General features: G+C 46.9%; 1 protein-coding gene across 1 annotated transcript in view; it reads right to left on the reverse strand.

Annotated features, from left to right (window-relative positions):
• LOC121916184 (ephrin-A3-like) overlaps nucleotides 1-23,953 on the reverse strand; it is a 91,866-nt gene extending 67,913 nt beyond the window's left edge. The window contains exons 1-2 of the mRNA XM_042441005.1: nucleotides 23,787-23,953; nucleotides 16,108-16,311 (exon numbers count right to left, since the gene is read on the reverse strand). Of these exons, the coding sequence (XP_042296939.1) occupies nucleotides 16,108-16,311; nucleotides 23,787-23,953 (371 nt within the window). The remainder of the gene's footprint in view (nucleotides 1-16,107; nucleotides 16,312-23,786) is intronic.
• Between the last annotated feature and the right edge of the window lie 1,746 nt (nucleotides 23,954-25,699).

Here is a 25,699-nt window from a genome sequence, read left to right on the forward strand (position 1 = left end):
TCTAAGAAAGCAGGACACCAAAATTTTCCCTTCAAGAGGATGATGGTTAAAAATCTTTTGACCCATCCCTTAAATGTTTAGTTGTTGTTGTGTGCCTTGAAGTAGTTTCCAATGTATGGCAATCCTAAAATGGACCTCTCACAGGGTTTTCTTGCTCAGATTTGTTCAGAGGAGGTTTATCATTGCCTTCCTTTGACATGCCCAAGGTCTCCCAGTGAGTTTCCATGGCCAAGCAGGGATTTGAACTCTAGTCTCCGAGTGTCCTAGTCCAAACCTCTACACCATGCTGACTCTTCTTGGATGTTTCTTAAGAACTAAACACCCAATCTTGACACTTTGGACTTTTGTGTTTGGTTTTGATGTGTTATTTGCATCTCCCATGTTATTCATTTTGCTTTGTTACTTGCTGGTAGATGGCTTGGAGATCTTGGGACAGTAAGCGTTTGCTGAATATTTTTTAAATGATGCATCTCCAACTATTTGAGTAATCCTGATCATAATTATGATAACATCAGAAAAGCAAAGATAAGAAGATGCTGAAGAAAGAGCAGCACCACACCCAGATCTCTGTTTTGCCCAAGCTGCCAGCTGGCTGGGCAATGGCCCATGAGCAGACCACAGCCCTTAAACAAAATGGCATGGGAAACAGAGACCCTGTCTGCATAGGCCAAATAAAGAGTCCTCCTACCACCCCCCAGTCCTCTCGGCGGGGAGTCTGAATGCCATATGGCCCAAACCCTGGTTCTGGTGCAAACAGACTAGATGATGTTCCGTCCGTTCAGCAGCAGAACGTGGTATATCTCCAATTACAGCACATTTTTTAAACTTCCGATTTGTTCCAGATCTTCCCATGTGATCATCGCTGGCCTCAGAGTAAAGCGACCCCTGGCAGCAGACACCCCAGAACCAGGAGTAGGACTATACAATTCCCAGAGGATTGGCAACATTATGAACCCGGATCAACTGCACAGAAATGTACAGTAAGCTATAACACGTCTGCTAAGGATTTCAAAAGTCCAATGAGCCCTTGGTATCTGATGGGGTCTGGTGCCAGGATCCGTGCTCAAGTCCTGTTAAATACGATGGCACAGTAAAATGGTATCCTTTGTATAAAATGGTAAAATCGAGGTTTGCTTTTTGGAATCTATGTTTTTAAAGGTATTTTCAAACCAGTCTGTGGATAATGAATCCATGAATATGGAAATCTGACTGTAGTAAGAAACTCCTAGCATCCTCCCACCTTATAGAGTTAGACCACTACCATTCCAGTTGGACTGCCATGGCAACATCCTACTGAATTCTGAGATTGCTCTTTAGGAAGCACTATTAGAATTTCAGCCAATGATCTCTAGAGTCCCCCCAAACTACAAACCCCACGGTTCCACAGGACAGAATCGTGGCAGATAAAATGGAAGAATAGTGCTATAACTGTGCAGCATGAAAGGGTCCCTTGGCTTGTTTTCACACAAAGCCTACCATCTTCACTCTGGTGTCCTAACCTTATAGCAATGGGCCTGCAACAGGACATGAGAGACCGTGGTTCTATCTATACACTGAAACCTTGTATGACATTCACCCAGAAGGTCAAGATAGTATCTATGTGGGAATAGGCTGTCCTAACTGCATATCATAGAATCATAGAATCATAGAGTCATAGAGTTGGAAGAGACCGCAAGGGCCATCCAGTCCAACCCCCTGCCATGCAGGAAATCACAATCAAAGCAGCCCTGACAGATGGCCATACAGCCTCTGCTTAAAGACCTCTAAGGAAGGAGACACCACCACACTCCGAGGGATTGTGTTCCACTGTCGAACAGCCCTTACTGTCAGGAAGTTCCTCCTAATGTTGATGTGGAAAACAGATTCAGAATGAGGGATTGGGAGGGGACAGGATTTCATTCATGCCACCCTACCCACACCCTGGATGACAGTAAACCATTTCTCTAAGTGGCCCCAAACACTGTGAACCCAGATAACTTAGCATCCTCCAGGCATTTTGGCTTCAAACTCCCATTAGCCCAAGCCAATCTGGCCAATGCTCAGACCTACTGGAGGTTGCAGTCTGAAACATCAAGAAGGCAGCCGGTTGGGGAAGACTGTTGTAATGTTTCCTCAACGGGGGAAAGACTTTATCCCCTTCCTCATTTTGTTGCCTTTTTGTGCATTTTCCTTCTATAATATCCACACTGAAATCTTGTTTTGCCTAACTTGTGGGAACTGCTAAGCCTGGGGACATGGGACCTCTGCCTGAGTCTGTTTCCTAGGGTTGTATTTCTATATGAATAATTTAGAATAGATACAGAACAGCATATGCAAATTATTTCCCAGGGGCTTGACCCTTTACGTATTTTTAAGTATCTGGCAGTACCCCTTTGAAGCAGCAAAGCAGGAATAGCTCAAGGACAGGCCTCAAGCCTGGATGTAACACATTACACATAATGATGTCGCCTACAAAGTCTTAGAAGGCCATGCAAGACAGGCTTAATACTGTTACTTAAAAAAATAATTTAATGGATCGTTCTTGTCTGAAAACACGGTTAATGGCTACTTGAACAAATTACTGGAGGATATTTTCAGGGGATTTAGGGCCTTATAATCTTTTTTAAAAAGGATTTTTAAATGTAACCCAAGTCATGCTGGTTTAATGTACTATGATTTTAAAAACCACCTGGTGTAAAAAGTAATACACAATTTTATTTATTTTTAAAGTCATCATCAATCATCATCTCCCACCTTTTCCGCAAGAATGAGCACTATTTTGTTTAAAGTAATATCCCAAACTTGGATTGCCCGCAGAAAACAAATCCATTTCGGCTGATTGTAGGATGTCTGGCAAAGGTGATGCCTTTGCGCCACTTTTTATTCTCCCGTTATGTCACACAACTTGGCCTCCTAAGTTTATTGTAACTTGGCTAGACTATTCAGGTTTATTCTTTTAAACGCTATTCTGCGTTTTTTTAAAAACCAATTGAGCTGCCTGTTAAATTCCGTCACAGCGGAGCATTAAAAAAATGTGAGTAGATAAAGAAAATAAAGACTTGACTGCAAGCCCTGTTTGAAAAAGGCAAGAGCTTAGCATCTCACAAAAACAATGAATCACTTCTTGCTGAGCAAGACTGATTGATCCCTGTTTTTGCGACTGTCTTCTCATCTAATTTTCCTTTGGCTTTCCCTACCACTGCCTCCCATGAGAAATTCACCCACAAGCGCATGCAGCAGGTGACTTCCCTCCATGCCTTCTGCATCCTGCCGTTCCCCCGGCCTGAAAGTTAAGAAGGTTTCTTATCTTAAAAGTCTCCCTGTTCAGCACAATAGATACTTACAGTCCCGGAAGAGAGATGAAAGGCTTCTTCTAATATTATTACCACCTCTCCTGTAAACACCACTCAATACTCCAGAGGGGTGGGCAGAAGCTAGAGTCTGATCTATGCCTCCTAGATAACTGGGTAGTTTGCAATCCATTGGCAAATGGTTTTTTTCTTCCTTCAAACAGTGGATTCTTCCAGACTGCTTCTTAACATATCTTATGGAGAGAGAAAGGGACAGCATTTTTCCCTTTCCTATCAAGGGTATAGCTATGGGGAGGGCAGCATTGCCCTTTACTAAAAATTCTTCCTTCGGTCCCCATATTTCAAACAGTGCAGGAATTTAAACCTTTGGCTGAGAATTTAGCAAGGCAGTTTAGACATCCAAGAAAAGGGGCAGGCAAAGTCACCAAGGGAATGCCAATAGGAAATAGGTGTGAAAGATTTTCAGTGTCTCACTCTTTGCACTGCTAGAAATTGTGGGACTGGAGGAAAATTTCATTCAGGGAGGATTCTTATTTGGAGGACCAATGCTCTCATTTCCCCACTTGCTGTAGCTACTATCAGAAGCAGCTATGCCACCACGCCTTGCCGACCCGAACGCGGAGCTCCCACGAACACGTCTTCTCGGTCCACCGATCCAACCCAGAAGTCCAAGTTGTTTCCAACTTATGATGATCCTAACAGGGCATCCTCGGCAAGATTTGTTCAAAGAAATTTAGCCTTTGCCTTCCTCTGATACTGAGACAAAATGGCTTGCCCAAGATCACTTAGTGGGTTTCCATGGCTGAGTGCACCCAAATCTATTTCTCTATGTCTCGGACTATTTCAGTGACCAAGGAGGGCATCTCTCCTCTGAATGACTGCCTGAGGTTGGTAATGGACTGGATGAGGGAAAATAGACTTAAGTTGAATCCAAACAAAATGGAGGTACTCGTGATAGGTAACCCCAACCCGGGTTTGGAGATATGTTCACCAGTCCTAGTTGGGGTCACACTTCCCCTGAAGGACTGCGTTCGCAGCTTGGGAGTGCTCCTGGATTCGTCGCTTCATCTGTCCTCTCAGATTGATGCGGCAGCCAGGAGCACCTGTTATCAGCTTCTGCTGATACGCCAGTTACGCCCCTACTTGGAGCAGCGGGACCTAGAAATGGTTGTACATGCCCTGGTAACCTCTCGTCTTGATTTCTGTAATGTGCTCTACATGGGGCAACTCTTGTGCCATGTCCAGAAGCTTCAACTGATACAAAACATGGCAGCCAGACTAGTCACCGGAAAATCTAGGTTTGACCGAATTACACCTATTCTAAAGTCATTATACTGGCTGCCTATTAGGTTCCAAGCTCAGTACAAGGTGTTGGTTATTACCTACAAAGCCCTACATGGCCTGGGTCCAGTCTACTTGAAGGAACGCCTCCTCCCATATAATCCTCCCCGTACACTCCGTTCCTCCAGGAAAATCTTTTACATCCAAAAAAGACCAGATTGGCGGTCACGTCTCGGAGGTCTTTTTCTGCTACGGCTCCTAAAGCTTGGAATGACCGGCCGGAAGAGATTCGCCAGTTATCCTCATTGGAGGCTTTTTAAAAAGTGACAAAAACCTTTCTCTTCCAGCAGAACCGATTCTATCCGTCCTTCCTACTATATCTCCTCGTCGTTCGCAGATTGTAGAATAATCTTGTAATGTTGTATTGTATTGTTATATATTTTAATCAAGTTTTATGTTGATTTTTTAGTCTGGGAGGGAGGGTTGGGTCAGGGTTTTATTGTTTTTATATTGTCTATCATAAACTCTGTTGTTACCCGCCTCGATCCCCAAACGGAAGAGGCGGGATATAAATAAATATTTTATTATTGCTGTTGTTGTTGTAGCCCAATGCTCAAAACACTACAACACACTGGTTTTCCCAGAATGTCAGGAAATGGTGCTGTATTTGTTCACATTGACTACCATTGTTTCTTTTTGACCTAGAAAGTCTCTGGGGACCCGTGTTCTATAGCACTGATCTAAAGAAGTCTTAGGATGAAGCTCCTTGGGTTCTGCTGGTTGCTATTGCCTCTGTGTCCACTTGTGCAATTCTTTCAGGAAGCTGTTTGTAGCAATTTCTTGGATCAGCACTAGCTGCTTCCGAAGGTATGTTGTGGTTGTTTTTGAATGGGGTACTGTTGCTGAGATGGTGTTATGGTTTGAAGGGCAAATTCTCTTCTCTGAATGGGGAGGAAAAAAATCTTAAGAGTTGTTGTGCAAAAATGCTATTTCACTAATACAGCTTCACTAATACAGTAGAGTCTTGTTAATCCGATCTTCGTTGATCCGACGTTCCGGTTTATCTGACGTCTGACTGGTCGGTAGGCATGGCTTGGAGCCCTTACCACGCCCCCAGACAAAAAGGGCTCCAAGCATGGCAGAGTGCAGCACACCAGGCCCCAAGCACAGCACCCACCACGTGCTAGCCTTCCCTCCAAAGGGAGCTCTTGGGCTCCCTCTGGAGAGAAGGGGGCTGAAGCCCCTCCGGCGCTAGCCTTCTCTCTAAAGGGAGCTCTTGGGCTCCCTCTGGAGAGAAGGGGGCTGAAGGCCCGCCGGCGCTAGCCTTCCCTCCAAAGGGAGCCCCAGGGCCCCCTTTGGGAGAGAGGGGCCCCCCGCGGGTGCTAGCTGTCCCTCGGCTGGAACCAGGCCACTGAGGAAGGGATTCTAGCCTTGGCCCAGTCCCCTCCCCGGCGGCTTGCTTTCCCTCGGCTGGAAGGGAGCTCCAGAGAGCTCCCTTCAAGTGGAGGGAAACCAGGTCTCCCTTGGGACTGAAGGAGTCCAAGCCGCGCTGAGGCGAGACTTAGACTCCTTCAGCTCCAAGGGAGCCACTGTCCCCAATGGCGGCGTGCGTGCATGTGCACACACGCCGTCATTGGATTATCCAACATTTTCGGTCATCCGACAATCAGTCGGTCCCGTTTATGTTGGATAATCGAGACTCTACTGTATTGATGCATTTGTCACATCACTTGTTGCACATTACTATAACCAGTTAAATCAGTGGAATTTACCTATATGTTGACTCACCATTCAACAACTGATTCAACAGGTTTACACTAATTTGGAACAACTGACAGGATTCAGACCCACGTGTTGTTTCTACATGTGTGTTATGTTTCACTATATATGCTGAAATTTTTCCGTTTCAATTTACTTTTAATTTTAAAAAAGAACACCTTTAAATAGAAATGTGGCCAAAAAATATTTGAAAACGACCTCTCCTCTTCCCTTCCAAAACCTTTTGGGAGTAATTATCGGGTATTTCCGTGTTCTGTTAATGAAATGCCCTTGCTATTGCAAAAAGTAACAGGACTGAGGCTAATGTCATTACTACTTGTAAAGCGTTACATCCAAATTGTGCCATGCTGAAACAAAGAAACCTTCAGGCAAACAAACACAAGTGATTTTTTTTCTCCCGGAGAAGCCCTGGAAACATTTTTGGTCCTTCAAATCAATTCCTGGGCTCTGAATCTCTAGCAACAGTCTGCCATGGATGATTTTGACTTTGGCATATCACAATTTATCTTTTCATTTGAGGATCTTGTTTAGCTCCTTCAGAGCCGCCCTTCCAAATCCTAGTCTTCCTCTGCTTCCTTGACTACACTCTCCATTTCAATTTTACAACTGAGCCAAGCGGGTTTACAACACCTGTTTCAATGTCATCATTATCCACTTTGAAGTTATGCAAACCTTCTATCATCACTAGAAAGGTACAAAAGGGGTAAAAAATTGGCTAAAACTGGAAGAATTGGGAAAGGGCTGTAGAACAGTGATAGAGAAATTGCTTTGTGTACAAAAGGCCTCAGGTTCGCTTCCTGGCATCCTCACTTGAAAGACTCAGGTAGGAGATGGTGGGAAGCAGCCTTCTATGGAGAGCTGCAAACAGTCCAAATGCATAGGGCTAGATGAGACTGGCCAATGACTTTAAGGTAGCTTCCTATGGACCTAGTATGTATTGTAGAGAGATCTTGTAGCATCTTCAAGACTAATTGAAAGAAAGAACTTGGCAGCATGAGCTTTCGTAGACTTAAGTGTACTTCCTCAGATGCATTTGGACCAAATGTATCTGAGGAAGTAGACTGAAGTCTAGGAAAGCTCCTGCTGCCAACTTCTTTCTTACAGTCTCAAAGATGCTACAAGATCTCTCTACATACTGATTCAACAGATTAACACAGCTGTATCTTTGAATTCCACTCCTATGCACCCTAGCTACTCTCTGCTTCCTTTTCCCTCCATAATCCAAGCACTACTGCTTATTATTATTATTATTATTATTATTATTATTATTATTAATAGCCTGCCTCTCCCCAGATGTACCACTTCCATGTGGGTTGGTGGCAAAATGATGAGCAGCTTTCCCTGACATGCTTGCACAGGGTGATAAAGTTTAAACCAGCCCAGCCTTAGGCTCAGCTGTCCAAGGAAAACCAAGGCCTACACTTCTCCCAGACGCATGGACATCTCACAAGGGGCTGCCTGTTTGAAGAGACAATTCCCAATCTACAACAGCCTGATACACTAGAGCAACAAAGAGACCTCTGGTATGCCACCCCCTGAATGTTCAGTCATTCCAAAACTGGGAGGCTGTATTGACGAGGGACAGGTTTTTGCAGTCCATTCACCACATGCGCCCAGACACACACGCACATCCCCAAGCCGTTCTGCACATGTTGAGACATCTATGTTTTACACGCTTTACTTGCCCAGCAATTCCACTTGCTAGTATGAGAAAGGTCGGATCTCAGAGCAGAACCACATTTTGTGACCCACAACCCTCTCCCAGTCTCCATCACATTTTGCCATAAAAATGGCAAAAAACCAGTCACTCTCCTTCCCAAAGGACTGAGTTTCTGATTTAAACATGTCACTTCCAGGCATTATGTGTTACTGGTTGCAAATGTTTTCCCAGCAAAATGTGTTTTCGCCAGTATTATTGGGATTAGTAGGTTCTATCTCATAAGCCAACATCCTGTTTTCTATGCCAACTAAACAGATATCCCTTATCAGTGGCACTATCGGGGTAAGCAGATGTCCAAGGCTCCGATCATCAGGACAAACAAAAGTGGGGTGTCCCCCAAACACACCAATGCCAGCTCTCTGCATTTTGAAACAACACAACGTAACACACATTGTAATATAGAAAACCCACTACACACCTATGAGACTTCTAAGCCCAGGGTCTTAAAATAATCAAACTGCTCCACAGCTTCTGAGAAGCCTACAAGGCAAACAAGAGAGAAAAGCCTTCCATTGTATTTGTTTTGTTATGCCCAGTCTGCCACAACAGTAATGTGACAAGTCAGGGGTCACCCACTGAGCTTCATGGTTGAGGAGGGATTCAGATCTAGATCTCCTCAACGCAAATCCAGGACAGTCACATCTGTAACCCTGCATCACATGCAAGATGCATGTTCCTTTTCTATACAAAAATGCCTTCTGTGCACAAATTTGGTAACTTGTGGATATTGTGGTATTTCCCCTTGGAGCTCTGAACAGTATGCAACGCTCCTTTGCCAATCTGATCCGCAACCCCTAACCCTAGAACCCCACATTGTCAGATCAGAAGAGTGGTGATGGTCCCTAATATCTGAATGCAGCTCCTGAAAGCGTTCGGGAAGATTTCTTCCACGCTTAGTAGGATGGCGCTAAGCTGGTATTATTCTCCCTTCTGTGAAGATAAGGTCAGTTTCTTCCACAGTATTCCTTGGATACATGCGCAAATACGTTTTTAATACTCTTCACTGCTTTGAGGGGAAAAAATGAGGATTAGAAGCTTTCAGATAAACAAACTTGTAGCTTGTCTTTTACAAAAATAATAATTGGAATGGCCTTTCACAGTCCAAGCTCTTTGCTTCTTAATTGAAAAGGGGGTCCACACAGGGAGGAATCCCAAGGCCTGAGAAATACGACTGAAAGATCCAGGGATATTGTGTTTGTAGGAACCCCCCCAGGAAGACCAGCTCTCAGCACCTTCTCCATCCATCCCAAACCAATTACCATTTCCAGAACTCAGAACCACAAGTCTATTGCTATACACACATACCACAGTGGCCTAAGGATCTGCTTTAATACTTAATCTGTAACCTCGCTTGGATCCACTGGGAGAGGCGGGGAAACATAAATAACATTTATTATTATTATTATTATTATTATTATTATTATTATTATTATTATCATTCTATGATTAAATGGTAGTGGGAGGAGGGTGTTTTTTAAAGGGGTGCATGTGCTAGATTTTTATCTTTCTTATTCTTTTTAATGATCTTATTACACTTTTTAACATTCATGATGTTTTAATAGGCTTGCTTGCTTAACTGGGTTTTAACTTTTTTATCATCAGGTTTTTAGCTCCATAACCTCATTGTAAGCTGCCTTGGGTCCCATATCAGGAGAAAGGTGGGGAAATAAAGAAATAGAAAGAAATAGAAAGATGCCAAAGATATTGCCGTATTTGGGATAGAACTGTTACAGAGAGTTTAAAATGTGTTTGTACACACATACGTACAACTTGTAACAGGCCTAAAAACCCGTACAGAACAGGGTTGAAAACAAGGGGCCGCTCCCACTACAATGTACAAGGAATTGCAAATCGATTTATATGACCATCGTTCCCACTTGAAATCGATTCTGATCCTTATTTGATCAAATTCTGTTGCAATAAAGCGTGGCAAAAGCAGAAAACCCGGGTTATTTTGACAGTACTCAAGAAAGCATTACCTATTGCAGTGATGGCGAACCTATGGCACGCGTGCCAGAGGTGGCACTCAGAGCCCTCTGTTTGGGCACATGTGCCATTGCCCCAGCACAGAGTTTGCCACTGGAAAGCCAGAGGGACATGGCACTTTGCAATAAACAAGTGGGTTTTGGGTTGCAGTTTGGGCACTCGGCCTCTAAAAGGTTCACCATCACTGACCTATTGCAATACAAGCATACATCAGTAACAAAGCTTCTGACAAAGAAGTTCCTTTTCAAAAGGTCTTTTTATATCTGCCCCCCTTTCTTCCTTGTTCTCTCTCTAGCTAGATTTTTTTTTAGCAGCATCAGTATTGAGAAGACAGTGAAGGAGTACTGGATAAAGACATACTTTCAGTGTCAGCCTCCAGCAGCATGTCTACAGTACATGCAATAAAGCTTGAGTTGGGAAAGACTGGGATTCTATTCTAGATGACACATCATAGCTATGTCTGCTTGCCAACAATAGGCAAGGTAAACAGAAGTGGCATGTCAGAACTCCAAAACCTAGAGACAAGAGGAAAGCAAAAAGCTTGCCTCAGCAGCTACCCCCAGGATGTAAAAAAAATTCAAGGATCTATTATTTTGGCCACCAAAATGGAAATCGTAAGAGAAGTGAAGGCTGAAGAAAGTCATCCCTGGATACATCTTGGTGTAAGCTTTCAAATGATCTGCACCAGGTTGGAAACATTTTTCTTTGGTGATACAAGGGTTGCCTGAACTTGTTTGTTTCATTTCACATGTGCATACTACTAGTATTGGATAAGAAGTCTGCTGAAATGTGTTGAAGTGCTCTTCTTTTGAGAAGTGTAGGAACCTAAGGCCTGTTACAGACTGCCAAAATAAAGCTGCTTTGGGTCTCTTTGGAGGTATGCTATGTAAATGACGCATGGGTCCTAAGAGTCTGGAGGTCGCATCAAAGCCACACTCCATTCCTAAGCACTGGAGTGAAGCTTTGGTGCAGCTTCCGGATTCTTAGGACCCATGCATCATTTAAACAGCATACCTCCAAAGAGACCCAAAGCAGCTTTATTTTGGCAGTCTGTAACAGACCTAACTAACCCTATTCATGTTATTTCTGCCTCTGGTACCATTTTATTGCTGTTGTTAAAGAAGTCATGCCCAGCAGCGCATCTATTTCATTAACTGAGACATACCTGTAATGGCTGGAGGGGAGGGAACTGAGAACTTGGAAAATCCCATCGTTTGGTGCCTTAAAAAAACCTGGTCCATAAGAAATGAGGTTTAAAAAAAAAAATGGAACCCTAAACTCACTGCTTAAATGTGGAAATGGATGATGGTTTTAAAGCCACGATTACAAGTTGTGACCAATGACCAAAAGAGGGAAGATTGAGCAAGCAGCCAACCATGTTTTGGAGAGAAGAGGTGTAAGACAGGAACAAAGAGCAGAAATCCAAATGCCTATTTGCCGTCAGATGCTATAAAAGAAAGAGAAGAAGCAGGATGGGAGTGGGACCAGAGTCTAGTGTTGCCAGCCACCTGCCAAGGCTCACTCCCCAGTTGGAGTGACACAACCACTGACAGGAACAAGGAGAAGGAGCAACAATCTCCACTTGGCTTCCATTTCCTCTCAATTCAAAGACTGGGGCCGAAGGTGAGGAAAGGAGAGTGCCACGAGGAGAATGTGGGATCATGCAAATGCCCCATTTAGGGCATCTGACTACCCACCCTCCCAAAAAACTTAAGAAAGCCCAGATCTGGGAGCAGGTATTTAGAAACACCAGCACTCTCCGTACAAAAGTGAAGGCAGATTCCCTCGTACATTTCCAAGGAAATCAGGAAGGCTTGGGTCTATGGAGGAGGAAGGTGTCAAAAAAGAGACCCCACCCCAAGATTTTTCGCAAGCCTGGACCCCAAAGTCCAGCTGCGCTCTTCCCTCTGGGGCCGGATGAAATGTCTTCAGAGCAGCCTAAGTGCGGGAGGGAGGGCCGACCTTTCCTGGAGGATTGTTTTATGGTTTGTCTAACACCCAGCGACCAACCCCAGAAGGGCCAATTCCACCCATAATTTATCCCCAAAACCCCAGCACAAGGATACGGTGCCGCCCGGCTTGCAATCCAGCCAGCTCTGCCGCACTGCTTCGCCATAAATATCCCCGACATGCTGGCTCTGCGGCAGCACCCCCCACAACCGCCATCGCCGCTGCCGCCACCACAAAAACAAGGGTCTAGGACCTATGGCGACGGTTTGAGGGGATGAGAAAAGATAGGACCCAAATAAATAGGGAGTGTATGGGTCCTGCAAAGGTCTTCTCTACACCCCAAAAAAGAGCAGTAGTTTAACTGCTATGGAGGTAGGTCCAGGTAATGACTACAAATGGCTCAATTGGGGGTCCATGATGTAGAGAGCCTCCCCAGGAAAGATGCCAAGTCAAGGCCCTTGCCAGGTTAGGCCTGCCCTGTCCGCCATTGCCAAGGGAGCCCAGTGCATTGTGGGTCAGGCTCTGCAGAGCAACTTCTACCTGAGCCCTTTGTGCAGCTCCCTAGCAACCATCCTTTCCCTTCACATTCACACACACATGCTCACACACAAGCTGCACGGCCCCACACCTCCCGCCACACACATCACTAAAGTCAGGCCAGGTTAGAAAGCCCTGACCATAGGAAGAGGTAGGTGGGGTGGTCCCAGCCAAAGGGGTCCCGCCTCAGCCCCTCTGCCATTGTGCGATGCCCGCCAGCACCCGATTCAAGAGGCACAATTTATGGGCCTGGGCTTCCGCCTCAGATCACACTCTCAAAGGAGACAGTGCTCCCTCCATACACAAAAGAGGAGTGAGCAAGCAAGAGAGAGCGAGAGGGAGACGGGGGACGAACAGAGGGCGTGAGACCCAGTCGCACAAGGACAGACAGACAGCCAAGGCAGACTGGCTGGGAAGACTGGGCTTGGGGTGCGGGAGAGAAAGATGTCACATTTGGGGGCAGGCAGGAACATAATTCCCGCTCAATTTGTCCCCACTCCTTCAGTTTTAATGGCCACTTCCCAAGGAAAATGGAAGCCATTAAGGGGAAGGCGGCACTCGTGCCAAGAGAGCAGGAGGAGGACAGTGCGCTCCAGCACAACTGGGCCACAGCGACTCCAGGCCTAGAGAGCCAGCCCTGCTCTGAGCCACACGGCCACCCACTTTTTGCGACTGCGCTGAGCAACCTGAGCGCCAACCCAGTTGCCGTGTCCTCTGGGGTGGTGGTAGTAAGGCATTAGGGATGCGGCACAGGTGCCGTTGTTAACTCCCCCCATTGATCTGGCTCCCTGCGGTGTCGCTCGGCAGCCATGACAATTTCCAGATTATTACTTTAAAAACCCCATTGATTTAAGGGGGAAAGGGAGGAGGAGAGAGAAACCCACATAAAAAATAACACCAGTGATGGAATGGTTCCACTTCTTGTCTCTCTCTCTCTCTCATTTCTCTCTAGAAACAGGCGCACTTGTGGAGGCCAAAGCCACAGGCCAAGGGCCTCCTTATGCCACTGGGGCAACTGGGTTCTGTGGATCTGATCCCATCACCTCCACAGAGAGAACACCATGCCTCTCTTCACAGTAGCCCACCAGAAGGGGAGAGTGGGTGAGGAGGTGGCCTCTGGGAGGAGGGCAGCACTTTCTACTGGATGGCAACCATATTCTGGCCATGGCTACCACCACAGAGCAATTCCAAGGGACTGGATGGGGACGGGGAGAGGAAACCAGACAGCTTTGTTGCTTGCACAAGGTTGTCAGCCGGCCGCTGGGACTCCGAGGGGACCACACATGAATGCATAAGGAGAAGGACGGTTGTTCTAAAACCCAGCCACAAAACTGCCACCTTGACTCCTCCTCAAGGTGGGGTGGCAGGCATGCCTCCTCCTCTTGAACCCCATGTTCGGAGCCAACACATGGCGGGCAACCTTTCTCCACACGTACACACCCCACGCTGCTTTGGAAGCCAAAGACACACAAGAATGGCGTGAGGCGAATATTTTTTAATTCCTCTTCTCACTGGGGAACTACTCCACAAGGAGAAGACACTCAGACTCCCCTCCCATAAAACTATACTCCTGAGGAGACGCCCCTCCGACCCCCCCCACAATAATAATAGATTCCCCCCAATAAACAGTAGTTACTATGTATTTCCAAGGAGGAAGCCCAATCCCCCCATAAAACCCCTCCAGCTCTTAATGCTCCATGGGTGTCAACCCTCCCACACACCCCAGTGGTTCAGGGAGGGAGCTATGGGGCCTCCTTTCCACATGCACAACTACACACCCCTCCAGCCTCCCTCTGTGGCCATTGGGAAGGAAGGGTCCTGAGTGAAGAAGGCAAAGACAGATTGGCCTTTCCTTGGGTGTTTTTAAAGAGTGGGAAAGGAACTGTGGGATCCCTCAAATCCCTTTTAGGAAGGGACCCTGGAATCCCTCAAATCCCTTTTAGGAAGGGACCCTGGGATCCCTCAAATCCCTTTCAGGTTCCTTTTCAGGAAGAGACCATGGGATCCTTTAAACACCTTTCAGGTCCCTTTTAGGAAAGGACCCTGGGATCCGATCAGTCCCTTTCAGGTTCCTTGCCAGGAAAGGAGACCATGGGATCCCTTTCCGATTTCTTCAAGGGAGACTGATTCCACCTCGGCCTCTTGCAGGGTTCGATTCGCCATCATCAATTCGGCCTATCTTGACACAACGTGTGTATTTTAGTCTGTGTGTGTGTGTTGCCTAAAACCTCACCAGTCCCCAAAGGAGGCCTGGCGTTGCCTGGCGTTGCACGTGCCACGGGGCACCCTGGGGATGGGAGGCAACGCAAGGAGCACCTCGCACCGTGTGTGTGTGTGTGTGTGTGCTGTGTGTGTCTTTGTGTTCTTCATTGCCAGTCTCACAACCCAGCCACCTTCCTGAGAGTGTGCTGGTGCACGGTGGCCTGTCATCCGAAGTCACACCTAGGCTAAGAAATAGGTCATGCCAAGACAGAGAGAGGCACATGGGCAGCACAAGGAGGGTCTTGGCTGTGCCTCTGGAGATGAGGAGAAGCATGGGGCAGGGGATTTGCTTGGTGGGGGGGGGCTTGTCTGTGCCCCCCTCTATCCCAAGACCCCCCCTCATAAGAGGCCAGCCAAGACCCTCCTGGGGATGCCCATGTGTGTCTCTGTGTGTGCCACCCCCAATTCTTGAGGGGAGCAAAGGGCAGCCAATTCCCACCTTCACCCACACGGCTCTCCCCCCCCCACTTCCCCTCCTTCCCCCCTTCTGCTTCTCCCCTTCAACCAGGGCCTCTTCCAAAGGGAAAAACCCGACGGAGGGGCAGAAAGGATAAACCTAAGATTTCCCCCTTTCTCCCAACCCCAAGAAGAAGGAAGGCCTGATGCAGGATCCTGGGAGGGAGGGAAGGGGCAAAGAAGAAGAAGAGCGGGGGTCCCACTCCAGACAGAGGCCAGACGGAGGGGGAGGGCAGCCTCCATGTTGCACACTGTCTCCCACACAAACACAACACACACACCGGCAGGAGAGGGACAAGCAAGAACCCCCACAACCTTCCTAGGCATTCCGATCCTCTCCCCACAAGTGCCCTCCTTCTCCCCCCCCCCCTAATCCCCAAACCCCTCCAGTATTCCGATCCCCCCATTTGCAGTGTCACCTCTCCCCCCCACTGACCCCCCCAAGCCCCCCAAATCCCTGTAGGTCTTCCAATCCCCCTTGCCCCCCCCCCAAATTCCTCCAGGTCTTCCCATCTCCCCAACCCCCCCGATTCTTTGATCCCCCCTCTTGCACGTGCCCCTCTCCCCCCCAAATCCCCCAAACCCCTCCAGTCTTTCCGATCCCCCCTTTGTCCCCCAATCCCCCAAATCCCTACAGGTCTCTTGATGCTCGCCTTTGCCCCCCAAATCTTCTAGGGAGCCTGATCTCCCCAACCCTCCATTTCTTCCGACCCCCCCTTGCCCCCCCAATCCCTCCAGAGAGTCTGATCCCCCCTTGACACGCCCCAAACCCCTGTAGGTCTTCCGATCCCCCCTTTGCCCCCGTCCCTCCCTCCCTCCCTTCCTCCTCCTCCTCCGGGGACTCACTGCGGGTTGGAGCTGTTCCCGTGGACGGCGTGCCGGTTGCCGAGGCTCCCCGGGCAAAAGAGCAGGAGCAGGGGAGCCGCGGGGGCAGCGGCAGGGCGGCCATCCCGGCCCAGGAGCCTCGCCACCACCGCCTCGCCTCCACCAGCATCCACCCCGGAGAGCCAGACACACAGCGCGCCAACCAGCTCCTCCTCCTCCGCCTCCTTCGCTGCTGCTGCTGCTGCTTCCAGGCGCGCCCCCGTCCTCTCCGCGCGCGCGCTCCCGCCCCTCCGCTTCATTCGCTCAGCGCCGGGAGGGCCCTGGGGCGCCCTCGAAGGACACCCCCACCAAAGGGGCGGGGCGGTCCTTGGCCACGCCCATGTGCCCTTCTTTTCCCCGCCCTTTTCTCTTCCCAAAAGGTAAAGGAGGGGTGGCCATGGCCAGGCCCTGGAGGAGACCCTCTGGGGAGACCCTGGCCAAGGCACACTCTTTCAGCCTCAGGGGTGGCCAATCAACCCCACAATAGGGGCACCCCTCCATTCAGAGGCCTAAGACTCTGGAGGTGGCTTCTCCTCCATCCCCTCACCATGAGGACCAAGGGTTCCTGAGCATGAGCAGAGTGCCTCTGCATTAGCACGTGGTTCCCAACCTTTCTAATGCCGCGCTCCTTTAATACAGTTCCTCATGTTGTGGCGACCCCTAACCATACAATTTTTTCATGCTACATGCAAATAATAATAATAATAATAATAATAATAATAATAAATTTGTTTTATTTATCTTACCCTATTCCAAAGATCATAGCGGTGAACAGAAGTAAGCTAATTAGCAAGTAATAGTATGTGTTTCCAATGGTCTTAGGCGACCCCCGTGAAAGGGTCGTTCGATCCCCAAAGGGGTCCCGACCCACAGGTTGGAACCACTGCTTTAGCCCCTCCCTGATTCTCCACTTGTGAGGTTTCTAGCTGTGTGCCTTCCAGTTGTTTCTGACTTATGGCCACCTGTCAATGGGATTTTAATGGCAAGGTTTGTACAGAGGGGGGTTGCCTTTGCCTTGCTTTCCCCTGAGGCTGAGAAAGTGTGATGTGTCCAAGGTCTACCCAGAAGGATTCAAACCCTGGTCTAAACCCGAACCACTAGGCCATGCTGGCTTTGACAATACACGGGGTAAACTTGTGTCAGGCTGTTTATGATCCGTAAGCCACCATTGAAGAAAGTGCCGGAGGAATGTGCAGGACCCCAAGGGCTCAAGAGCCAATCCAAGTGGGGTGCCTCTGAGATTAAACAGAGGGCTTTTCCTTCCAGGATCACAACCCAAGATGCAGACATCTGGCACAGGAGGTTATGGCAGGTCTGCTCGGTAGCTGTAGGAGGCCCCCTTCGGCCTGGTAAGCTCTCCGCTTAGGAATAATTGCTGCCAGGTGGCAAACATCTGGAAGGGGAAGCTGGAGGTTGTCTTTCAGTCCGACCCCCACCCGGCCAGCGTCCAGGAACAGAGCTGAAGGCAGGTTTTGATCCTGAGAAAGAAAGCAAGGGTGCCAGCCTCAGAATGGTTTCCAGTGCTTGGCAACCCCATGGAAAAGAAGAGAGTGCCTCTTGAACAATGTGTAAAGTGCTTTCTCTCCCTCTTCACTGGATTATTATTATTAGTAGTATTTTTTTGTGGGTTTCGGGCTATGTGGCCATGTTTCTAGAACATTTTATTGCTGACGTTTCACTAGGATCTATGGTTGGCATATTATTATTATTATGTTGTTTGTTATTATTACCTCTTACCGCCTCTGCCCATGGATTGAGGCAGGGAACGACAACAGGTTTACAAATTACAACAGATGAACAAATCCACAACATCGTTTACACACAGACACACACTGGTGGTGTAAAAGAACAAATCAGACAACACCTATTAAGACAATCCACTTTAAATTCACCCTCTGAAATTCAGAGTTTAATGGCAGTTAACCCTCTGCCTCCTCCCAAAGGCAAGTGCCTTTTCCTCTTTCCAAGATCAGCTTCCACCCAAAAGAAGAAAGGATGTGCCGGACTGCATCTCCCATCATCCCTGGCCATGTTGGGCATGCAGCCTGATACCCCTGAAGTACCTGTTTAGGAAGAGCATTCCATTAGAGGGAATGTGGTGCATCTCCTTCTTTCTCTCCCCTTCAATTTCTCTTATATCTCTATGTGAACAAGAAGAAAAGTAAAGATGTTTGCCTTGGCATGGCTTGTGGCATACATGGCAGAGCCCACCTCAGTGGCGAGCATCCCTGGGACTCTCCTGCCACCTTTCCTCCCAGCACCTATCCAGGGACCCATGCCAACCTCTGAAACTCTTGAGATTGTGGAGCTAACAGGGGGGGGAGAGAGCACACATTCCTACATACCCACAAGAAAGGAGAGACGTAGCACCGCCAGGACCCAGCTCCTTGCCTGACACATGCCAAGCTGTGGCCCAGGTTGGCTCAGGTGCGTCAGGAATGCTGTCCAAAGCCTGAGGCCAAGGTGCGAACTCTGGCCAGGGATGAGGAAGGACAGGCCAGAATGACCGCACCCTTCCTTCCGCTTGGAAGGGCTGAGGCCAACAGAAAGAGGGCTTGTTCTCAGAGGAGGAAGAGGAGGCATATATATATATATTATATATATACACACACACACACCCAACAGAAAGAAATGGTGAAAATGGTGTCACTTAAGTTTTGAGAAATCCTGATGAGAAGAATCTAGACTGATAGATCTTAGCAGTCTGAGATGTTCTCTATGCAAACATTACATTTGATTTTCCATAGGGACATAATGTTCTTCTGTGCAGAAAAATCATAGCATGCTCTGCACAGAAATTGCCATTTTTCCACTTGTGCAAAAAAAATGTACATTTTTGCATAGAATCTTGAACTGATTGTCTTGAAAACTGCACCGTTTTTGAATAATTTTTCAGAACCTTAATAACATTCTTGAAATTCTCATTGCCTCCTTGGAGGAGAAAACTGGGCAGAATGACATCCCTAGGTCTCATGTCAATTGGTTCCCTCGGGCTCCATGGACTAAAATTCAAACTATGATCAGACCAAGAGGCAGGAGAGAGTGGATCATAGACGAACCCAGAGGGGCTGAGGTCCCATTTGGCAAAAGCAGAGTGTCTGACTTTTCTTGCACCACTTTTTATTATGTATTATTATTTAGACCAAGGAGCCCATGTATCCCTCAAGGCTGTTCTTTCAGCCTCAGCCCCTCCAGGCTGCCTTTTTCTAGGAACACACTGTGGCTGCATCTGCACTGCAGAAATAATCCAGTTTGACACCACTTTAACTGCTATGGCTTTGTGCTTCGGAATCCTAGCAATGGTAGTTGTATAAAAATTTTAGCCTTCTCCCGTCAGAGAGCTCTGGTGCCACAACAAACCGCAAATCCCATAATTTCATAGCATTGACCCACAATGGTTAAAGTGGTATCAAACTGGGTTATTTCTTAATACGGACGCAGCCTCATCTCCAGGAATGGCGGCTAACTTTTTAAGAGGTTGCAGACCCACTCCACATCATCTACCATTTAAGCACACAGGAGTGGAAGGTAGCTACTTTCCGATTTGCTCCCTCTCCTCTCATACTTTGTATTTTTGGTTGTCTGTTGGTCCTTGGAGGGCACTAGGATAGAAAAATCATCCTCACATCCCGCCACCAATTATATAGTGCCATTGATGTGCAGGCGTTTTACAGTAGAACAACCAAAGCCAAATAGGTTCGGCCAAAGGCCTACAATCTGAAATAAATGTGCATACACAAATAGACCCAGAGGAAGGAAGGAATTATAAAGTATAAAAAGATACTATACAATTGCAAAACAATTATCCAGATAAAATCCAAAAAATAGAATATAACATAAGACAAACTAACAATACATGTAATCAAAATATACACTTTTATAAACAAATATAGGCACCGCTCCCTATCGGTGATGGCTGACTGGTTTCTTAAAACCATCTTAAAACTTTGGACATAATGATTTTACATTGTTATTGATGTTGATGATATGTTATAGGCATTCCTCAGTTAACAAAGTCAGTGTGTTCTGAGCATGATTTGTTTAATAAAAATGTGGCACGAAAGGCAGAAATAACATGCAAAGAATAAGGAGCAGTTCCTACGTGACAAAAAAATAAGAAAACTTCAATAGCTTTCAGTAAACCTTTATCCAAACCGAACAGTCTGTACACATGAAATGAAACAACTAGTCCAAGTAAAGTTTATACCAATAAAAACATTTTGAACCACCTAGAGACCACTTGGAGGCTTCTTCCAAAATGCATCCCGGAATTACTCTTTCAGCCTCCACCTTTCTTATGATTTCCATTTTGATAGCCTATGGTGGGGTTAAAAATATGTTGGTGACACAGGCTTATCTGCTCTTCCCTTTCTGTTTGGCTGCTTATGCATGTTCAGTAAGGGTTACTGGTGGCAGCTGCTGTTTACCTTGCCTGATATAGGCAGGCACACACAGTCACAGGAGGATTGGCTAGAGCAGAATTCCTTTCTTTCCCAGTTCAAGCTAGGAAGGTTTCTCCAGCACATTTTACTAATTGAGCGCATTTGGTTTCTGGGTCACTGTCCTTTTGATGCCGTTGAGATGAGTCCAGGGCACCCTCAAGCATAGCAGAGCCTGAGGCTTTTAGATCCTTCACCTTCATTTATTAAAGAATTCATCCTCTTCTCTGCCTCAACACTGAAACTCCTGGAACTTTCCAAGAGGAATGGGGAAATCGGAAATTCTCTGCCTCAAAGTGTTTGCAGTGTTCTTACACAAGAAAGAAACAAAAGGATTGAGGAGGGAGCAAGCTTGTTTTCTGCTGCTCCAGAGAACAGGACCCAGAACAATGGATGCAAGCTGCAGGAAAAGAGATTCCAGCTCAACATTAGGAGGAACTTCTTGACAATAAGGGCTGTTCGACAATGGAATAAACTCCTTCGGAGTGTAGTGGAATCTCCTTCTTTGGAGGTCTTTAAGCAGAGGTTGGATGGCCATCTGTCAATGGGGATGCTTTGAGTGAGATTTCCTGCATGGCAGGGAATTGGACTAGATGACCCTTGTGGTCTCTTCCAACTCTATGTTTCTATGATTCTATGATTGTATGGAAAGAAAACTGAAGATATGATAAATGGCAGAAATGCATGTTCAGCTCCAAATCAGTCAGTTTATCTGCATAGTACAGTTATAGCAGTTTGATATCATGTTCACTCCCATGACTCAGTTCTATGGGAATCCTGGGATTTGTCGTTTGGAGAGGGATACTACTAGAGAGTTCTGCTTCAGAATTGTAGCACTTGACTAGAAAACCCTACATATCCCAGTTGGTGTTGGTGCTGTGTGCATTTATGTTATTTCCAACTTAATGCAGGGTTTTGTTTTGGTTTTTGGCACCCTAGGGTTCCCATGGCCAAGCAGGGATTTGTAGTTCAACATTCTAACCACTACATGACACAGAGTCTCCTAGGTAGTCCAGGATTCCATGGGATGTAGCCAGAGCAGTTCAGGAAACATCAAATGACTAAAAATATGTAGTTTTAAATACTCTCTGACCCAGCCACAGAAAGCAAGGGCAATCTGGCCCGGAGTGCTGTACTTGAGCAGCCTCGTTCACACCAATAGGGTTTCTGTAGGAGAACATGTCCTGTCTTAATTGTGTGCATATGTGCCTTCAGGTTACCTATGGACTTATAACACCTCCATGCATTTCAGACAGGGACGTAGCCAAGGGGGGGGGTTCTTGGGGTCCGGACCCCCCCCTTCTGTTAGATAAAATGAATGGCGCCCACTGTTGCGCCACTGCACCCAAGCCCCATTATAATGGCGGCACTTAGTCTGGACCCCCCCTTCCCAAAATCCTGGCTACGTCCCTGTTTCAGAGCATTTTCTTAGGCGAGGAATACTCAGAGAGGGTTTTGACCATTCTTTCCTTTGAAATGTCTCATCCTAATCAGGGCCGATCCTGTTTAACTTCCAAGATCAGATGGGATCTCGTGCCTTTAGGTTATTTAGGCTCCACTCTGTCTTAATTACAAGGAGACAAGAAATACCTTTTGGATCTTTTGCCTCTGGCAACAAGCAAAGTCCCTCTTGAACCTGGAGGAAGGTTAAGGGTCCAAAGCCGTTTCTACTCTCGGAGGTGCTGTGCTTTGACATGAAATGGGTACCTCTGGGCATCCTCGGAGTAAGTTTCCACCCAGGATTGGGCAGTTTGGATTAGTCCCCAAAAACATACTTAAAGCCACAGGAAAAGGTTTCAGATCAAAAGAGTAGAGTACTCAACACCTTGTGTGTCAACATTAGCTGGGAATGGCAAAATGGAACCTCATTCTACAGGAGCAGTGTACCTTTGAAGACCAAGTCTGTACAAGAGATAAACACAAGGAACAGCCAGCTCTTTGAAGCTATTTTTAAGAGGCTTCAAAAGCAAAAACAAAAAGAACCAAACACTGGAAATGAAGAGTGCTGGGCAGATTGAACAAGGCAGTTCTTAGATCCTTGCCACGTTTTTAGAAATCCATTACCATTAAAATAATAAAAAGAAATAATCATGTCCAAAAGCTAGCCCAGAGGAAGCTTCCATTTCAGAGGCAGTCAATCTCTGAATATCAGCTGGTGCGGAGGGAGCAAGCAGCACACCAAAAGTTACATTGAAAAATAATTAATTGTGTAATTTGTTACAACCTATTATAATCCCACTCATTTTAATTGGTAGAATAGGCCAATGTGGTGAAGCGGTTTGAGTGTTGGACTAGGAGTCCAGGATTCAAATCCCTGCACAGCCATAGAAATCCATTGGGTAACTGAACAAGTCCCACTCGCTCAGCCTCCAAGGAAGGCAACAGCAAACAAGCTCTGAATAAATCTAGCCAAGAAAACCCTATGATAGGATTCCCTCCTCCATATCTTGAGGATAAAACACTATACTCACCCACAAAAGAGAACCAAATGATGTGCCTCTTCCTTTATATGTTCCTTTTTAAATCTAGCGATGGCTCCATACAGACAGGCCAAAATAAAGCTGCTTTGGGTCACTTTGGAGGTATGCTGTTTCAATGATGCATGCGTACTAAGAGTTTGGAAACTGTGCCAAAGCTGTGCTCTAGTCCTTAGGACTGGATCATGGCTTTGGCACGGCTTCTGGACTTTTAGGATGCATGCATCATTTAAACAGCATACCTCCAAAGTGACCCAAAGCAGCTTTATTTTGGCCAGTCTGTATGGGGCCTTTGTTACTCCTTTGTTACAAAACGTGAAGACAGGAACCCATTGTACACAATCCCGTTGCTTGTAATGTTTTACTTCCAAGACTGGGGGAAGAGTGAATGGACAGATACCATATAGCTGAAAATGCCAAAGCTTGGGGAAATTATTTCCATTAAACTATAGCTCCCAGAATGCCCACTCATCTTGGCTTCTGGCAGGGAAATCCTGGAAGCTGTAGTCCAAATTGTTTTCCAAGCTGTGGGAATGTTTCTTCCCATCATGTTCTGCCTGCCATCTGGCTAATACAGGAAAAGCCGTGCTTCTCTCCAGCAAGGTTCTTCTTATATAAACATGGACCTTAAAAAACATGGTGGAACTCACAGCTAAACCATTGATGGCATTGATCTTCCCAAGCCAGTGTTGGCACAGAGGAAGGTGTAGCTATCCAGACATTGTTGGACTACACCTCCTGTTACCTCCCTCCATTGGCTATCCCAGCTGGGGCTGATGGGCATTCCCATCCAGCAACACCTGAAGAGCCAGCCGTGTTGCCTTGGGCCTGGTTGAGATTACGAAGATATGAGGAAAGGTCGAAGGAGCAGGGCATGTTCTGTTTGGTGAAGAGAGGACTGAAGTGTGGCATGTTCGCACTTTTAAAAACCTCAAGGGGTGCTCCAGAGAGGAGGGGAAAGCCCTGTTCTCTGCTGCCCCAGATGGAAGGACCAGGTCTAATGGTTTTAAGTTAGAGGAGGGTAGATTTCGATTGAAAGTTAGAAGGAACTTCTTGAGATAAGAGTAATTTGGCAATGGAACCAATGGCCTAGAGAGGTAGTAGGGTCTCCTTTTCTGGATCGCCTTAAAAAGAGGCTGGACAGCTCCCTAGAATCATAGGGCCCGAACTGAGAGGCCAAAATAAAGTTCCTTTGGGCCACTTTGGAGCCATGATGTTTAAATGATGCATGCATCCTAAGAGGCCAGAAGCCACACCAAAGCCATGCTCCAGTCTAAAGGATGGCAGTCCTAAGCATGGCAGGAAGTTGGACTACATGGTCCTTGTGGTCTCTTCCAACTCTTATTATTCTAAGCCTAAGTCATTTCTAAGACCTGAAGCAGCTTTATTTTGGCTTCAGGCCCATGGAATCATAGAGTTGGAAGACACCACAAGGGCCATCTAGTCCAACTCCCTGCCATGTAGGAACACAGTATCTGCTGGGGACGCTGTAGCTGGAGTTCCTGCACTGAGCAGGGATTGGACCTGGTGGCCCATGAAGCCTCTTCAAGTTCTATGATTCTAGGGTTAGCAGATTCCTCAACTTATGTGGTCCCTGAGGGATGTTGGACTACAACTTACAGAATGTCCCAGTCAGTATTGGCCAAGGATCATGGTTTCTGAGAGCTATAGTCCAACATCAGGAGATCACACATTTATGGAAGCATGGGTTTATGTTGCTTTGGACTCTGTGATCTCACAATAACCTCAACCTGCCTTGACATGGTAGTGTGTTTTACATTAGTGTTTCTTATACTATCTGCAGGGGCATCAGGGGTGTGTGCGCGGGGGCTTCAGACTGCACTGGGTGACACCCAGAAAAGGGGGTGACACCAAGTTGGGGCCTCGCCCTCCCCATTTGGATTAGGAGGGGTGAACACACACTCTTCCCATCTGCTCCAAACTTGGGCTTCCTCTCCAGGGCAGGAGGGGCACATGCATGCCTTTCCCACACCAGGCAACATCCTAGTTAGTGATGTCACTATCTGATGTGAGAGGCTAGCAATCCCCCCATCATGCACCAGGGATCTCTGCCATATTTGGCCCTATGGTTACCACTCTTTATTTTTTTCCCTTAGCAATTCTTCACAGCCTAGCAGCTGATAGCTTGTGGACTGGCACTGGTACAGGGATCACCATTTTGAGTAGCAGGGTTTTACACTTTAAAATGAGCAAGCCAGCCCTGGTTTGGCATTTGCTCTTCAGCCCCTCCATGCCAGTTCCTTCTGTCCCCAAATCATGCCCTGATGGCGCCAAGGCCAATGCGAATAACAATGGATGCCCACCTCACAGGATACAGTACTGTGTGAACCGCTCAGTTCCTAAGTCGGCTGAGCTCACTCACTATGCTTCCTTACATCTTTTTACCCACCCGCTTTTTTGCCGACAAATTTGCCCTGGCCTTTGTATTGTGGTTTTCTTGTGCTTTGCTTCCTGATTGAGATTAACAACTTCCTCATTGGAGCACTCTGTCTCCTTCCTGGAGCGTAAGGGCTGGCGGGTGCCAATAGCTTGTGGTGACCTGCAACCTTCTAGAGTGAGTTTGTTAGAAGGGATGTACATGATCCCTCACGCCTCACTTTTGATTATGAGCCTCATTTAGTATCTCAGGACCCTAAC

The sequence above is a fragment of the Sceloporus undulatus genome, chromosome 9 (assembly GCF_019175285.1).
Source record: "Sceloporus undulatus isolate JIND9_A2432 ecotype Alabama chromosome 9, SceUnd_v1.1, whole genome shotgun sequence".
Lineage (NCBI taxonomy): Eukaryota > Metazoa > Chordata > Lepidosauria > Squamata > Phrynosomatidae > Sceloporus > Sceloporus undulatus.